General features: G+C 43.3%; 1 protein-coding gene across 3 annotated transcripts in view; it reads left to right on the plus strand.

Annotated features, from left to right (window-relative positions):
- Positions 1 to 15,917, plus strand: part of TUSC3 (tumor suppressor candidate 3) — a 434,459-nt gene that overhangs the window by 340,112 nt on the left and 78,430 nt on the right. For 2 of the 3 annotated variants that reach the window (XM_074991822.1, XM_074991821.1), the window contains one exon: positions 11,527 to 11,590. The exons of the other annotated variant lie outside the window; for it this stretch is intronic. In XM_074991822.1, the coding sequence (XP_074847923.1) occupies positions 11,527 to 11,590 (64 nt within the window). The remainder of the gene's footprint in view (positions 1 to 11,526; positions 11,591 to 15,917) is intronic. 3 annotated transcript variants of the gene reach the window in all.

Raw genomic sequence — 15,917 nt, forward strand, 5'->3', positions numbered from 1 at the left:
TCGTTGACAGTTAGGCCTGTTAGCCCTCTATCTGTACTTTCTGCTTCTCAGGGTCACGATAAGCTAGTACATCTGGGCCTCAATGAGGGCATCAAAGACTGTGCTGTCAGCAGCTGTTTCTGTGCCCTGTGTGCTCCTCAGTGGGGGTGGGCAGCGAGCAAGCTGGCTTGTAAGGGGGAGACTTTGTCTGGCTACACTGTCCCTTTTTCATTTGCCTGCTGCAGCCAGCGGGTGCTCTGTTCCCCACCCCCCAGCATGGTTTGCAGGCTCTGCAGGTTTCTCTCCTTACATGTTCCCTTCCACACAGCATTTCTTTTCATTTTTCAGGAATACCCCATGCCCTGCAGATGCCCAGATCTCCGAGTCATCTCTACCCCCACATGTCCCTTTCCACCCAGCATTTCTTTTCGTTTACAGGAATCCTCACTGCCCCACAGATGCCAGGCTCTGATGGGCATCTCCCCTCCCATGTCCTTTTCCACCCAGCATTTCTTTTCATTTTCAGGACTCCCCGGCAGCACGCAGCTGCGATGCTGTGCTGAGCGTGGCCCCTCCCATGTCCCTTTCCATCCAACATTTCTTTGGATTATTTATTGTTTGTTTCTTTTTTTTACACTACTTTTAGTGTACATCAAACTTATTGTACATGCGGTCATCCATGCAGCTGATTGAACCCCCCCCCACCTCTACATGGCTTGATCACTGGGGAGGATTGCTCCAGGGATGGGTAAAAAAAATTTCCCTGCCCCAGGACACCCCCCAGGACCCCTGGCCAGGGCATCTGATGGCTTCCCCTGCTTTGCAGCCCTCCACTGCCCCAAAAAATGGAGTGTGCTTATAACTTACCGTGTCCCCAAAGAAATGTGCTGAATAAGTGATGGTGAATGATGTATTGTGAAATGCAGGCTTACTATCCCTTGCTTAATGAGCCTTCAGCAGCCTTCAAAAAGGCAACTTTCCCTGATGGTAGACACAGAGACCCATTCATTCCATCTGAAAGCACATTATGTAAATTGTATCTTAATTCTGACCGTCACTTTCCAGAGGCAATGTCCAGCGTAGGAGAGAGGAGCAGAAGGAGAAAAAGAGGTGGAAGCAGGATGTTATCCTGCAGCACATGGAGCAGAATGAAGCAGAGCACACCAAGCTGACAAAGGACGCAGCTCAGTGGTATCATGGTACGGGTCAGTGGTGCCAGAGTCAAGCAGAGTTTCAGCAGAGGATGCTTCACTTCCAGCAGCAACAAGCGGCAAAGCAGAGTGAAGCTGTGGCAAAGCAGAGTGAGGCCTCTGCAAAGCTCATAACAGTACTTACGGAGAAAATGGAGGTCCTGCACTTCTTGCTGCAGCTGCAGAGGGACTCGCAACACAGCAGTGCAGGAGTCAATACCTGCTACCCAGAGTCCTCCTACCCCCCATTGTTGTGGTCCCCCAAATGTGGAGAGAGAGGGCAAGAACAGCCTGCCAGCCCCAAGGGCTAATGCAAAAGGCTCTTCAAGCAGCCTTGAGAAGGCTCCTTTCCCCTGCCACTGAAACCTCTCCTGCCCCTAAAATAAAATCAATCTTTTGATCTCAGTGTGTTTTTTTTTGTGGAGTGCAGGAGTGGTAGGGAAGACAACTCACAGTGGAGATGGGGGAGGGCTGAAGGTACACCTATCCACTGATACCACCAGGTCTGCAGAGGACACGTGGCTGATGGAACTGGATGGATTGCGGGATAGCTGAAGGCAAAGCAACCCAGCAATACTCCCAGGTCTGCAGTGGACGTGCAGCTGAGGGAAGCTGGATGGGTTGGGGGAGGGCTGAAGGCACAGCTGCCCAGTGATACTTCCAGGTCCGCAGCAGATGTGTAGCTGATGGAAGCAGGCTGCTTGGGGGAGGGTTGAAGGCACAGCTGCCTCCACATACATTTATCTACTGCAACTTAACCACCTTGCGCTGGAATCCTGCAGCGGGACATGTCGTGTTCTCCAGTTCATTTTTGCATGGTTACTGGTGCTCTGAATTCTGGGACAGTGCTTTGCATACTGAGATTCAAACATGAAACGCCCACAAGCAACTTGGGCTAAGGCATGTTGGGATAGGTACCTACAATTCAATGTTCGCACCATTGAACTTGCACAAGGCAATGTGGATGCAGAAATTCGACACGGAAAAAAGGTGGGTCGAATTTCAAGAAGCTTTGTGGACACTTAATTCAAATTCGTAATAACGAGGTTAAAAATCATATTTATTAAAAATCAAGGTTGTCTTCTAGTGTAGAAGCAGCCTAAGTGTGCATTTTCGTGCATAACTTAAGACATCCATGTGTGAAAGTAGTAGCCCTTCTTTGTTGATTCGACGGTAATAAGCATAAATCCAGTGTTTTTTGGCACTTTTCATGCAAAATGATTTATGGCTTCAAAGCATCTGCATAGGTAAATATAACTAAAGGACATAACCTTTTTTGTCTGCAAAGGGCACTTACCTATTTTCATGAATAATTTTCATGTTTAATTCCTACTTTAGGAACATACGCTGTAAATCCAATTTTAAGGCCTTTAAAATTACTGTACATGTTCCATCATTGCTTCCCAAGATATAGCTGTGAATTGGTTACCCCTGTGTAGTTCAGTTTGAGGTTAGCCTCAGTTTTTTTTCGTACTCTGAAAGTGCATATCCAGGATGAAACGCACTCTTTTTTTTGTCAAGTATTTCCTTGCTGCCCACATTAAATATAATATCTAAGGTGTAAAATGCAATTGATAAAGGTGTACTGTATATTTTTGGTATCTGCGTGAATTGGGAATATTCCATCTTGAATTCAAAGAACTATATAATTTACAACAATTTATATAATTATTAATAGAATAAGATAGATATATTTATAGAATTTACAGTTCGGTTTCTTGGCCAGCGTATTCATGTGAAGCCATATTCTGCTTGTTCTTGATGAAATAGTTAACAGCCACTAGAAATATACCACGTGTGGGTCTTTCTCGCCTGTATCACCTTATCTTAGATGTTGTTGTGACTTGTATTTTTATTATCCCACTGTATCCACACAATTGTAACCTAATCACATTTGATTGATAATATCATTGCCATCCTTACAAAAAATTTAGTGTCATAGTGAATATGAAAGTTTATCCACATATACTTCAAAATGGCAAGTATAACTTGCTTTAGCATGTGGACTGGCTTTTGATAGACTCCTCACTTTGGGCACATTCACTTTGGCTATCAGAAGAATAACAAGTTTAATTTTGTTATTTCAAAACAATGTTAATTTCCGCTAGATATATTCCCTGCCTGAAAGCCAAAACCAAACAGGTCTTTTCCATTGCAAATTCATGCTTCCTTTTTTAATCTTCCACATGTATAATTATATCCACTCCACTCTCCTTAATATTGTTTGTCTTCTGTTCTGCCTTTCAACGGCAGCCAGAATCTGTTCTTTTGACAAAAAACAAAACAACAATTAAAAAATGTCCTTGTTCATTCAAACAATTTAATCCATGCCCAAATATAATGTCTTTCTAGGCATTTTCCATACCAATTAAAGTAGAATGTGAGCACAGAATACGAAAATAAAAATCAGGATTGTACAGTGTTTCCCTTTATTTGTCTGAATTCTATTACTAATGGTTTGTATCTAAATACTCTGAAAAAAATGTTGGGTTCCTCTACAGCCCGCAGGAGAGCTTGCACCAAAAGATTTTACTGTACCTTTAAAGGGATTATGCTCAGGTTCATTGTGAATTTACAAGCCCCATAATCTTGTGCCACCAGCAAAACGTTTGTTCTGTCCTAGTCCTAGGATACATGGATTCTGACTACCTTATCAGGATTTCAGCTGTCTTGATTTGGTATGTATGAAAGAGTTGGCTAGCCCTTAACCCACTGAGGGTTTTAAAGACTAGTAGCAGGGTACTGAAGCCAGTCTAGAGGCACATAAGAATCCAGGTGAATAAGTGAAGTAATGGCATGATGTTCTCTTGTCTGTCGATTTACATTAATGATTGGACTGGTCTGTGTTGTAATGACTGCAGCTAACATGTGGCTTTCACACCGTCACAATCCCTCCCCACAGCCAAAACCCAGCAATGCTATTTTATGTTCCAGTGCACTCCTTGTTGGTCTAAAAGCTCATTATGCAGAAGGGCCTCTAATATGCATTTGACTGAAATATGCTGACAAGTAAATTGGTCACTTAGACATCTGTGACTTAAAGGGCCTGTGGCTCTGGCTGCTCCCACTGATTCCTTAATGGTGGCAGTGGGCCTCTTTGAATCGCTGGGCTCCAGAGCAGCTACCCCCTTTATCCCTCCTCTGTTGGTGGGTCTGTTTCTCTTCTATTAACAACTCTTTTTAAACAAATGGAAATTTTGATATTGTTGCTTCTTTGTTTAAAAATGTCCCCCACCCCAATGGCCAAAGGACTGCCAACATGGGTAAGAAGGATATGTAGTCTAAATATGTAATTTTATTGGCTTCTGTGACCATCATAAATCAAATCCATGATATATAGTTTATTGGAGACAAAATAGTTTTTTATTAAAAATTAAACAGCTCATTGTTTGTATGTATGGTAATGTAATAAGCTAAAATATATGTTTAAAGTGTTGACATTGCTGATTACTTTGGTTTCCAAAAGAGTGTTTTACTTGTTTTGTTTTTATTTCACGGAGTCATTTGCCTATATTCTGTGTTTTAGGCATATCACATACAGTAAACAAACTCTAATAACAACCATAAACTTAATTTTTAAAAACAACAGTTCTAAATCCTTCCCAACAAGCTGCATGGTTTGTCTCATTACCCCCCTCCCCAGGAAAACCTACATATTTCAAGCATGCCCTAAGGGTCACGACATTTTGGACTTAAGTATCGGAGGGGTAGCCATGTTAGTCTGGATCTGTAACAGCAACAAAGGGTCCTGTGGCACCTTATAGACTAACAGAAAAGTTTTGAGCATGAGCTTTCATGAGCACAGACTCACTTCATCAGATGCTGGTCTTGGAAATCTGCAGGGCCAGGTATAAATAAGCCAGAGCAAGGGTGGGGATAACAAGGTTAGCTCAGTCAGCAAGGGTGAGGCTTACTCCCAGCAGTTGATCTGGAGGTGTGAATACCAAGGGAGGGGAAGCTGCTTCTGTATTTAGCCAGCCATTCGCAGTCTTTGTTTAAGCCAGAGCTGAGGGCATCGAATTTGCAGATGAATTGTAGCTCAGAAATTTCTCTTTGGAGTCTGGTCCTGAAATTTCTTTGCTGTAGGATAGTTACTTTTAAGTCTGCTACTGTGTGGCCTGGGAGATTGAAGTGCTCTCCTACAGGTTTTTGTATATTGCCATTTCTGATGTCTGATTTGTGTGCGTTTATTCTTTTACGTAGAGACTGTCCAGTTTGTCCGATGTATATAGCAGAGGGGCATTGCTGGCACATGATGGCATAAATTATATTGGTAGATGTGCAGCTGAATGAACCCACGATGGTGTGGCTGATCTGGTTAGGTCCTGTAATGGTGTTGCCGGTGTAGATATGTGGGCAGAGCTGGCAACGAGGTTTGTTGCATGGATGGGTCCCTGAGTTAGAGTGACTGTGGTGTGGTGTACAGTTGCTGGTTATGATTTGCCTCAGGTTGGCAGGTTGTTTGTGGGCAAGGACTCGTCTGCCTCCCAAGGCCTGTGAAAGCTGGGGATCATGGTCCAGGATGGGTTGTAAATCCCTGATGATGCGCTGTGGAGGTTTTAGCTGAGGACTGTAGGTGATGGCTAGTGGTGTTCTGTTGGTTTCTCTCTTGCACTTGTCCTTCAGTAAGAGGCTTCATGGCACACGTCGGGCTCTCTTGATCTGTTTTTTCACTTCCTCAGGTGGGTATTGCAGTTTCAAGAATGCTTGGTAGAGATCCTGTAGGTGTTTGTCTCTGTCGGAGGGGTTGGAGCAAATGCGGTTATATCTTAGTGCTTGGCTGTAGACAATGGATTGTGTGGTGTGTCTGGGATGGAAGCTGGAGGCATGAAGGTAGGTGTAGTGGTCAGTAGGTTTACGGTACAGGGTGGTATTGATGTGGCCATCGTGTATTAGCACCGTGGTGTCCAGGAAGTGGATCTCCTGTGTGGACTGTTCCAGGCTGAGGTTGATGTTGGGGTGAAAGTTGTTGAAGTCCCGGTGGAATTCCTCCAGAGTCTCCTTCCCATGGGTCCAGATGATGAAGATGTCATCAATGTAGCGTAGGTAGAGACAGGGTGTTGGTGAACGAGAGCTAAGGAAGTGCTGTTCCAGGTCAGCCATGAAAATATTGGCTTATTGAGGGGCCATGCGGGTACCCATAGCTGTGCCGCTGATTTGAAGGTATATGTCGTCGCCTAATCTGAAATAGTTGTGTGAGAGGATAAAGTTACAGAGCTCAGCCATCAGATATGCTGTAGCATCATCAGGGATACTGTTCTGGACAGCATTTATTCCATCTTTGTGTGGGATGTTGGTATAGAGAGCCTCTACATCCCTCGTTGCTAGGATAGTGTTTTCTGGTAGGTCATCCATGTCTTGTAGTTTTCTCAGGAAGTCAGTGGTGTCTTGGAGATAGCTGGGAGTGCTGGTGGCATAGGGTCTGAGGAGAGAGTCCAGATAACCAGACAGTCCTTCAGTGAGAGTGCCAATGCCCAAGATGATGGGGCATCCAGGATTTCCAGGTTTGTGGATCTTGGGTAGTAGGTAGAATAGCCCCGGACGGGGCTCTAGAGGTGTGTTAGTATAAATCTGTTCTTGTGCTTGTGTAGGGAGTGTCCTGAGCAGATGGTGTAGTTTCTTAGTGTATTCCTTGGTGGGATCTGAGGAAAGTAGCCTGTAAAATTTGGTTTTGGAGAGTTGTCTGGAAGCTGCCTTCTGGTAGTCAGACCTGTTCATGATGACAGTAGCTCCTCCTTTATCTGCCTCTTTGATTATAATGTTAGGGTTGTTTCTGAGGCTGTGGATGGCATTGTGTTCCGCACGACTGAGGTTGTGAGGCAAACTATGCTGTCTCTCCAGAATTTCTGCCTGTGCGCGTTGGCGAAAGCATTCTATATATAGGTCCAGACTGTTATTTCTACCCTTAGGAGGAGTCCACATGGAGTTGTTATTCTTGTGCTGCTGGGAGGGTGCATGTGTAATAGTGTGCTGGTCAGTGTTGTGTTGAAAGTATTCTTTGAGTCTGAGACGGCGAAAGTAGGCTTCCAGATCACCGCAGAACTGTTTTATGTTTGTGCGGGTGGTGGGGCAAAATGAGAGTCCCCGAGAAAGAGCAGACTCTTCTGCTGAGCAGAGTGTGTAGGTCCCAGGCCACACAGTAGCAGACTTAAAAGTAACTATCCTACAGCAAAGAAATTTCAGGACCAGACTCCAAAGAGAAATTTCTGAGCTGCAATTCATCTGCAAATTCGATGCCCTCAGCTCTGGCTTAAACAAAGACTGCAAATGGCTGGCTAAATACAGAAGCAGCTTCCCCTCCCTTGGTGTTCACACCTCCAGATCAACTGCTGGGAGTAAGCCTCACCCTTGCTGACTGAGCTAACCTTGTTATCCCCACCCTTGCTCTGGCTTATTTATACCTGGCCCTGCAGATTTCCAAGACCAGCATCTGATGAAGTGAGTCTGTGCTCACGAAAGCTCATGCTCAAAACTTTTGTGTTAGTCTATAAGGTGCCACAGGACCCTTCCTTGCTATTTTGGACTTAGTGACCCAGTGTTGGAAAGCAGTTCAAAGCCAAGGATAGCTAATTCAGAATTTTCCCTCACTCTCTGCCAGTTATAACATGGGGAAGCAGCCCTACTGCCTGAGGTGGTTTCTACTGATGCTATATCATTTGGAGAGGTGGTAGTTTCTCAGGGATACTGGACCTAAATTATCTGGACTTTTTTTAAAAAAGCTTAGGCTTAAGAAACACTGTGAAGTACTACATATTTGCTGCTATGAGCGTTTCAGCATCTTGTCTGTTTTGGTTAAATTCTATGAAACTGATGATTCACTGCTTTGTATGTTGGCTGTATATCCGTGCCAAACTGATGCAGATGTCAAGGATTAAAATCATCTAGCATATCACAATAATAGATTTTTACTATTGTTGTTCTACTGTTTTTACTATTACTGAGTTTTGCCAAGTGTAAATCACCTACACCAAGTAAAAGAAAACAGAAAATCAAGCTCTAAATTTTCAGAGCTTGGTGTTTGTTTGCTGGCAGTTAAAAATAAATGTTAAGTTGCAAATCTGAAGTCTAGATATTTCCATATAAAATAATCTTATGCCGCTGGCTGAATATAATGATGGGTTGTAATTAATCCTTCTGATCTCAGAAGCCATACTACGTAATTTGAGCAGTACTTTGTAACACATCAAATGTACTGGCTTCCACAGACAGCCACTAAAGACTGTGGTTACTCCCAGGAGGAGCAAAAGGAACCTTGTGTTAGGAAGAAACTTGAAGAAGTTTGGAATAGGATTACTGGATGCTTTAAAAATGAAATTTAAGATATGTATTTGGTGCATCTTGTTGATAATAAAAATGCTTTGTTGTGTGTGGAATATTAACAAATTAAATTAAACAAAATATTACTTTTTGAGATGTAATTTAGACTAAGTGATTTGATACAAGCAGTTAATAGTGTAATAGTTGATACTACACTATGCTCCCACTGCATATACTACGTATAGTATATTTTGTAAACATAATGCAGTCATAGTCTACTATACTCTACTAAAATTGTCACGAAAAGTAGACTTTCACCATGTATTGTGCATATTTAAGCCCCAATCATGCAAATGCTTAAATCACAAGAGACATTCCACTGAGTGAGAGCTAAGTACCCAGGTGTATAAAGACACATTAGAACCATAGGGAATGGACTGGAATAGACTGTCAACAGGTCATCTAGTCCAGTCCCCTGCATTCATGGCCAGACTCACAACATATAAGAACATGTGCACAAGTGTGTGGCTCAGACTTCCCTGGAGAGTATGTGCTTTTGGAATTAGGGTTATATTTGTTGTGACATTTGTGATTTTATAAATTTAGCTGATAAAAGTACAACTATATAAATATGTGATCTGACAGTCTACTTTCACTTTCTGTGGCTATAGCACTTTTTTGCAGTTTGTATGTTGTGATATTGGTCAGCTTTTGCTTCACATGTAATTTTGTAACAATAGCTAGTTTTATACTGAAAACATACTAAACCTTTACAATAAGTCACTTTGGTTTAAAAATAAATCCACAACATATTTTACTTCCTGGATTTAAAAAAAAAATACAGTTCCTTATTAGGCTGCATATCCAAAATATCAAGTGTTGAGTGGATTTGCTCTTTCAAATGTCTTACATGTTACTTATTTTATATATTGTGCAGATTTTAACATTCAACAGTATATACGTTCAGAAGGAAGAGAGAGCGCCCCAACATTATACAGAGAGACTTCTCAACAAGAACGAATGCAAACAGATGGAAATCTTTAGCCTTCTGAGTTTGAGCCAAGGCTTATTTCTGAGGGGTGGGTGGGGGAACTAAAGTAAATAAGATGGAAAAAAAATGGAAACTATCATGGATGCATTTCACCATATTACTGAGTTGCTATGACAGAAGAGAAAAAGGGTGATTCCCCTCCCCACTCTCACGCCCTAAATAAGAATACCCTAAATACCATAAATACTGAAGAGAATACCTTCTCTGAAACTGGTAAAGAGTCATATATATTATTTTTGTTGGGTCCATCTCTCTGTCCAGGGAAGGTTCTACCATGTCTCCCACACACTCTGTGCCAGCCCCAGGTCCTCCCCCAGCCAACGTGGAACCTGGTCCAGCCCCTCAACAGAGTTCCCCCTGCACCATACTAGGCACCCAGTGCGGGGCCAAGCCCAGCCTCCCAATGGATCCCCACCACGCCGTTCCAGCTGTTGCTGGGTATTATTTCCCACAGCAACTAGCCATAGGGCTGGCCTGGGGGCTCCCCGAAGTGACGTCTTGTTGCCTGTGCATAGCTTATACTATATGGTCTAGGGTAGATATTAGGAAGCCATGATAGTCTAGCTAACTGAGGCCTAGAAGGATCTATGCTTACCTGTTTTCCTGTCAGCAGTAATGCAAGGGGTCTGCCCAGTAAGTAGGTTATGAGGGGGAAAGCTTGGGCAAGTTAACTTTGTGTACATAGGTTTAAGGTCAGGTTAGTAATGGTGTGTTATATCAGTCTGTGCCATCTAAAAATACCTTTCAGATATCAAAATATGCCCAAACCTTTCCTCACTTACGGGAGAGAACAAAAGATCATCTGATATATTCAGGTAAAGGGGCTTAGACGGGAATTTCCCCTTGAGCTCTTTTTCGAGAAAAACAGGATGAATAGAATTAGGTCATCCACGGGGGGTCTCCGCAGGTATTCAAGATTCAATTAGGTCAGACCCTAATTTAGTCAACACAAGGAAAAAGGGTATAAAAATCCTTTGGGAGAACAGAAAGGGCGCATAGAAGAATGCCCATCGCGACGCGTGTGAAACTGCGCCAGACAGATCCGCACCAGCGGGGTGCCTGTCACCGTGACTTTCGCTTTCTCTCTCTCTCCTTTGCTGTATTCTACTCTTGTTATTTCTTAAATCTCTTAGCTAACTTCTTCCTTTTCTGAACCAGTGCAATAACTCCCTTTTGACAGCTGGAAGCGAGCTGGTCTCCGCTTCTAAAGAGTTCAAAAGGAGTCAGTGAGTATTGCATCCTGTTTGCTAAACATAGGATAAAATCATAAGAGCAGTTAGTAAAACAATAGGTATTGCTTAGTAACATTGTTAAAATCTCTTATTGTAATCTAAGTGCTAACAGTGATATATCTCTATTGTAGTGTCTTGGTTAAGTGCTGCATATGTACTGTTGTACTATTAAATAAAACATAGGTATTGTTAAAATCATTGTCTGTGTTCTGACTGGGAATCCCAAAAACTCACCTACAGCCTCAGCCTGAGGCTCTGCCTCAGACTTCACCGTTAACTCAGGGGAGGTACCTATAATCTTCAACTTTAAGTCAGATTGGCGAGCTTTACCAAATTTATATATCTATACATCTTGCTACCTTTCGCCTGGGTCACCACAGCCCCACCCACTTCCCTGGCCAGCAAGGGTGGTAGCCCATGCACTTTGGCCATCTATTACAACAAGTTTCTGTCTGCAACTTGGCCTCTAGTGTAGATTGCTTTTTCAGTGGTTCAGTAAAAGTTGTTTGTATAAGCTAAAAAGTATGAAAACAGTGTTTTCAGGTGAGACACAGTTTACCTGAAGGAATGTGCATTACTTAGGTGCTTCTAAGAGGTGAGTATAGATGGCTGTGTATGTAAGGTCAATCATGGGGCAACTTAAAATATTTTGTGATAATCCGAGCTTTTTTTTTTAAGAGGATCTGGTACTCAGCAAGACAGGTTTTATTTTAATTCAAAGACAAATACAGACAAATACTAAACCATGTCATTTTTCAGTGTTTTTCACAGCCTTAATGACGATGATTTATTTTTGTTTCTTTCTCTCATTTTGCAGAGTTACATACATGGGAGCAGTCAGGCTCAGTTTGTTGCAGAATCACATATTATACTACTACTGAGTATCCTTCAAAAATCAGTGGATAGAACAAGGCAAGCTAAATTGGAGTATGCTAGTATTTGAAATTGCTCTAACAGTGAATATCATTGAAGCTTTGAACAGGTATTGCATTTTCACTGTGTTTACTGTATGATTAAGCTGATACCTAGGGTTGTTAGTGTTTACAGTTGGAGGATGCTGGCGAAGTGGTCTCCTTTTATGTATCTATGTAACTATCAGCTCTAATGATCTGCCTGGGCCAGTACTATTTTTATATTTTCCTTTCTTTTCTATCTTTCAGTCAGAAATGTGCTTTGCTTTTCTCTTTCCATTATCTGATCATTTAAAAAAAATACCGTCTTACATTTCAGGTCTGTTAAATGTTGAGGAGAATATATATGTTTTCTAATTTGGAAAAATTGCAAAAATATTTATAAAAATAAATTACCTTCCACTGTCCTTTCTATGGATTAGACACCTGACTAGACGTATCCTTGTTTGAACTGCAATAACATCTCCTTCAGTTTCAATGGTGATAAATGCCTTACTGCAGTTTTTATTGATGTCAAGAGAGAGACTTGTAGTAACTTCAGTGGGAGTTAAGTCAAGACATGCGCGAAAAGTTCTGTAAAGACAAATTTTTGATTTCTCCAAATGCTTTTTCTGATCCTAAGTTATACTCATTCAAGTGTAACTATAATGCGTGACTAATCACAATTACCATTCTCACCTGCGTGGCAGGCGGAGGGGAAAGAGAAACAAATCAAATTCCCCACGCTTTTTCGCAGCAGCCAAAACCTTAGAGTTTGGTAATCACAACTAACAATCTTTGTTCCCTCCCAAATTTTGAGAGGTTGGTCAGTGGATCCACACTAATGTTGATCCATTGTCCCCTCACTTATTCTTTTTAAAGTCATCTGCATGTTTGAGCAGGTGGGCCCAATGGCAGTGGACCAGTTTTATAGTGTTGAAAGGGCAAACTATGTGTTTGGGTTGTTAGTACTGTTCCAAGTCTGAGGGTATAACACTGCCCCCAATAGTTCAGTGGTGTTACCAGAGGCTCCAGGACTGAGCCCTGCTCTTCAACACAAGCCACAAGAAATTCTGCGTCTAGTAGTGGAACAAGTTGTCAGTTCAGCAGTGCTGGTGTCCTAAACACGTCAGAATGCAGGGCGGTGGAATGCCTCAGGAGTGAGCAGAAGAGAAAAGGGAATCATAGGGGTAGCTATGAGGATGCTAGGGTGCTGGGAGAGCTATGAGAGAATCAGAAGGGGAGGAGTGACTCCCATTGCTGCTTACTGGACCCAGCTCAGGCTGCCTTATAGAGTTGTCACCTCTCTAATAACACAAAACTGAACACCTGAGCCTTGCCCCTTCTCCAAGGCCATCTCCTCCACCCATCTTCTCTGAGCCCCTACCCTCTTCTCACTTCATTCCCCCTTCTGTGGAGGCTCATTCTCCCACACCCTCACTCACTTTCACTTAGCTGGGGCAAGGGGTTGGGGTGCAGGAGGGATGAGGGCTCAAACTGGGGCTGCAGACTCTGGGGTGGGGTCAGGGATGAGGTGTTTAGGGGGTGGAGCTTTGGATGTCGGGAGGGCTCGGGCTGGGGTGGAGTCTGAGGCTTAGAGTTGGGGAATAGGTTTAACTCAACTGGCTCCCAGTTAGTTTGTGCAGCAATGCTATGACAGGTTCCCTGCCTCTCCTGGCTCACCACTTTGCCCTGGAAGTGGGTAGCAGTGGTCCTGCACCTAGGCAGGGGGAAGGAAGCGTTATCAGGGGGATCTGCAGAGTGCTCTCATTCACAGGCACTGGCCCCCAACTCCCGTTAGCTGTTTCCTGACCAATAAAATGTGTGGAGCTGTGGGTAAGGGCAAGGGCAGCATGTGAAACTCCCTCCCTCCCCCCGCTCCATACGCACACATACCTAAAAGCTGGACCTGCTGTCCACTTGCCTGGCTCACAGCAGTGTCAGGACAGGTGGGGACTAGCCTGCCTTAGCTCTGCAGCGCTTCTGACCACGTTTACCAGTCCCATTGACTGGGTCCCTTTTTGACTGGGTGTTCTGAGTGAAAACTGGGCATCTGATCAGCCTGGCTTTCTGTAGGGTTCTGTACTATCCAGGTGTTCTCCATTGTCTGGCTCCCAACATCACCTGGCTATAGCTGTGTCCTTAGCTCCTGTTGGTTTCTGACTCCATGTTTCCCTGCCTGTTTCTGGCTGCAGTTTTCCCAGCTGTCTCTTCACTGATCTGCCATTGAGCATCCTCTCTCAATGCGTGGCACTTGGAGGGTGTGCTGCAGCCAGGTAGGATATAAGCCTGAACAGGGACCAGCAGATGTAACAATATGCCATTCTGGCTCCTTTAAAAGAAGTGTCAGAATGGCATTCCAGAGTATTCTGGCACAACTTAAGGCACTGCATTTCAGCTCCTCCTCACCACTTGGTTTCATAAGTTGTTGGTGCTTTTGTTCAATATCAACTTTATTTCAGCTTGCAGCTCCACTGTTCCTTTCTTGAGCTGTCACTGCAGCAGCAAGAGCTTAAGCCTCTAGTTTGCCTAGAAGAGAAATTCTCTAGCAGGCTTCCTTTGCCACCACAGTAATGGTAAGGAGGACCTGCAGTCTACAAGATAACTCTTAAGTGTTCTTGGCAGCATTTCAGGAGCCTCTTAGAGGGAGCTATACTCTTTTGCCACAACATCCTGTCCTTACTGTGACAAGACATGGCATTTCAGAGTGTTAGAGATGCCAGGAAGCCACAAACCATCAGTGTTTCAATTCTTACATTGTAAATTGTGATTTTTGGCCCTCCCTGGAGCCAGCCTCATGGTGACTGGAGATGCTGCAGTTCCCATTTGCCTGAGCTGTGTGGAGCAAAGACCCTCCTCTTCTGGTTTCTCCATCTTCTGGGGCAGAGCAGCCAGCCAGGGCTGCTGAAGAAATGGCCAGGAATTTGTGATTGTAGTATTGGCAGTACTGAACCACTGACCCTCGCTTTGCCAGCAAAGGAGGTTTGAGTCAGACTGATGTGCTGCAGTATGTGCATACAGCAGCTGGGAGCTGTAACGTCTAGGGCAGGAAGACCTACACATGCTAGCTCCGCACAAGCTAGAGCCTAAAAATAGCCATGTGGCTACAGTGTCCTGGGTGGGGTCTGGGCTAGCTAGCTGAGTACATACTAGAGCAGGGACTGCCCAGGCAACTGCAAGTACATCATTTGGTTATGCTCTAGCTTGAGCAGAGCTAGCATGTGTATGTCTCCTCACACTGGAAATTGCGCCTCCCATCTGCTGTGCAGACCAGCTCCTAGTGCTTTAGATCAGGCTCACTGCCCCTGTTGAGCATCTTCCTAGTATGCAGAGAAGCCTGATGTTTCTGTGGAGTCCTGTCTCAGGCAGCAGCACAATGGAAATAGCTTATCTGGATTTCTGTATTTAGATTGTGGAAGTACCCAAAATGTGCTGTACTACTTGAACACAGTGAGAGACCAAGCCTCCGCCTCCTACTGCGCTACTCTTTAGTTTTGTGTTATGTGTCATAAAATGTAGTATTTTGTATAAGAAAACATCTGTGCTGTCTTTCTTGTGTGTGTATATGTATATAATATGTAAAAAAACCCAGGTTTGGGGATTTTTTAAACCAACAATCCACATCATTAATTCAAGTAGGAAAAATTTCCAATGTGTGTTTGGATGTTTGGGGGAGGGGGATGATTAGCAAAGTCAACATGCATCACGTTAAATAACACTTCTGTTTGCATGTCATGATGCACTTGTTTGTCTCATGATTCAGTCTGTGATATCCCTTTGTTTTCTACTACAGTGTATAAAAGAGAGTGTCACTGTATGGCTGACAGAATGCATAGGTTTCACTGAAACTATTCATTATCTCTTACAACAAGTATTATCTAGGGTTTCATTTCACAGCTCATACTGTGAAGCACAGCATTTGGATGCAAAGACATTTCAAAAGTAGTATCAAGTAGTGTACAGACTTTAACAATTATACATGAAAGAATTAATGTTTCCTTCTCTTTGTGATGGCAATACTTATTGATTCATTGCTTTGCTATTTCTTTGTTTTCTTTCTCTCTCTTTTTTTTAGGGGTGTGTGTGTGTGTGTGTGTGTGTGTGTGTGAGAGGGTGTTTGTAAAAAATAAGTTTATTTTTATTTTTAAAAATATGCCAGATTGATAAACAATGATCTATGCATCTCTCATCTCTATCCCATAACCCCTTTTGAGGGTCGTTGGGGCACTGCAGATGATGACTTCCTGATCAACTCACTCCTCCTCATCCTGTCCTGTGCAGCTCTCTGTAACTCACTCACATTCAGGTTTGTCCACTC

This window comes from Carettochelys insculpta, chromosome 4 (assembly GCF_033958435.1).
Source record: "Carettochelys insculpta isolate YL-2023 chromosome 4, ASM3395843v1, whole genome shotgun sequence".
NCBI lineage: Eukaryota > Metazoa > Chordata > Testudines > Carettochelyidae > Carettochelys > Carettochelys insculpta.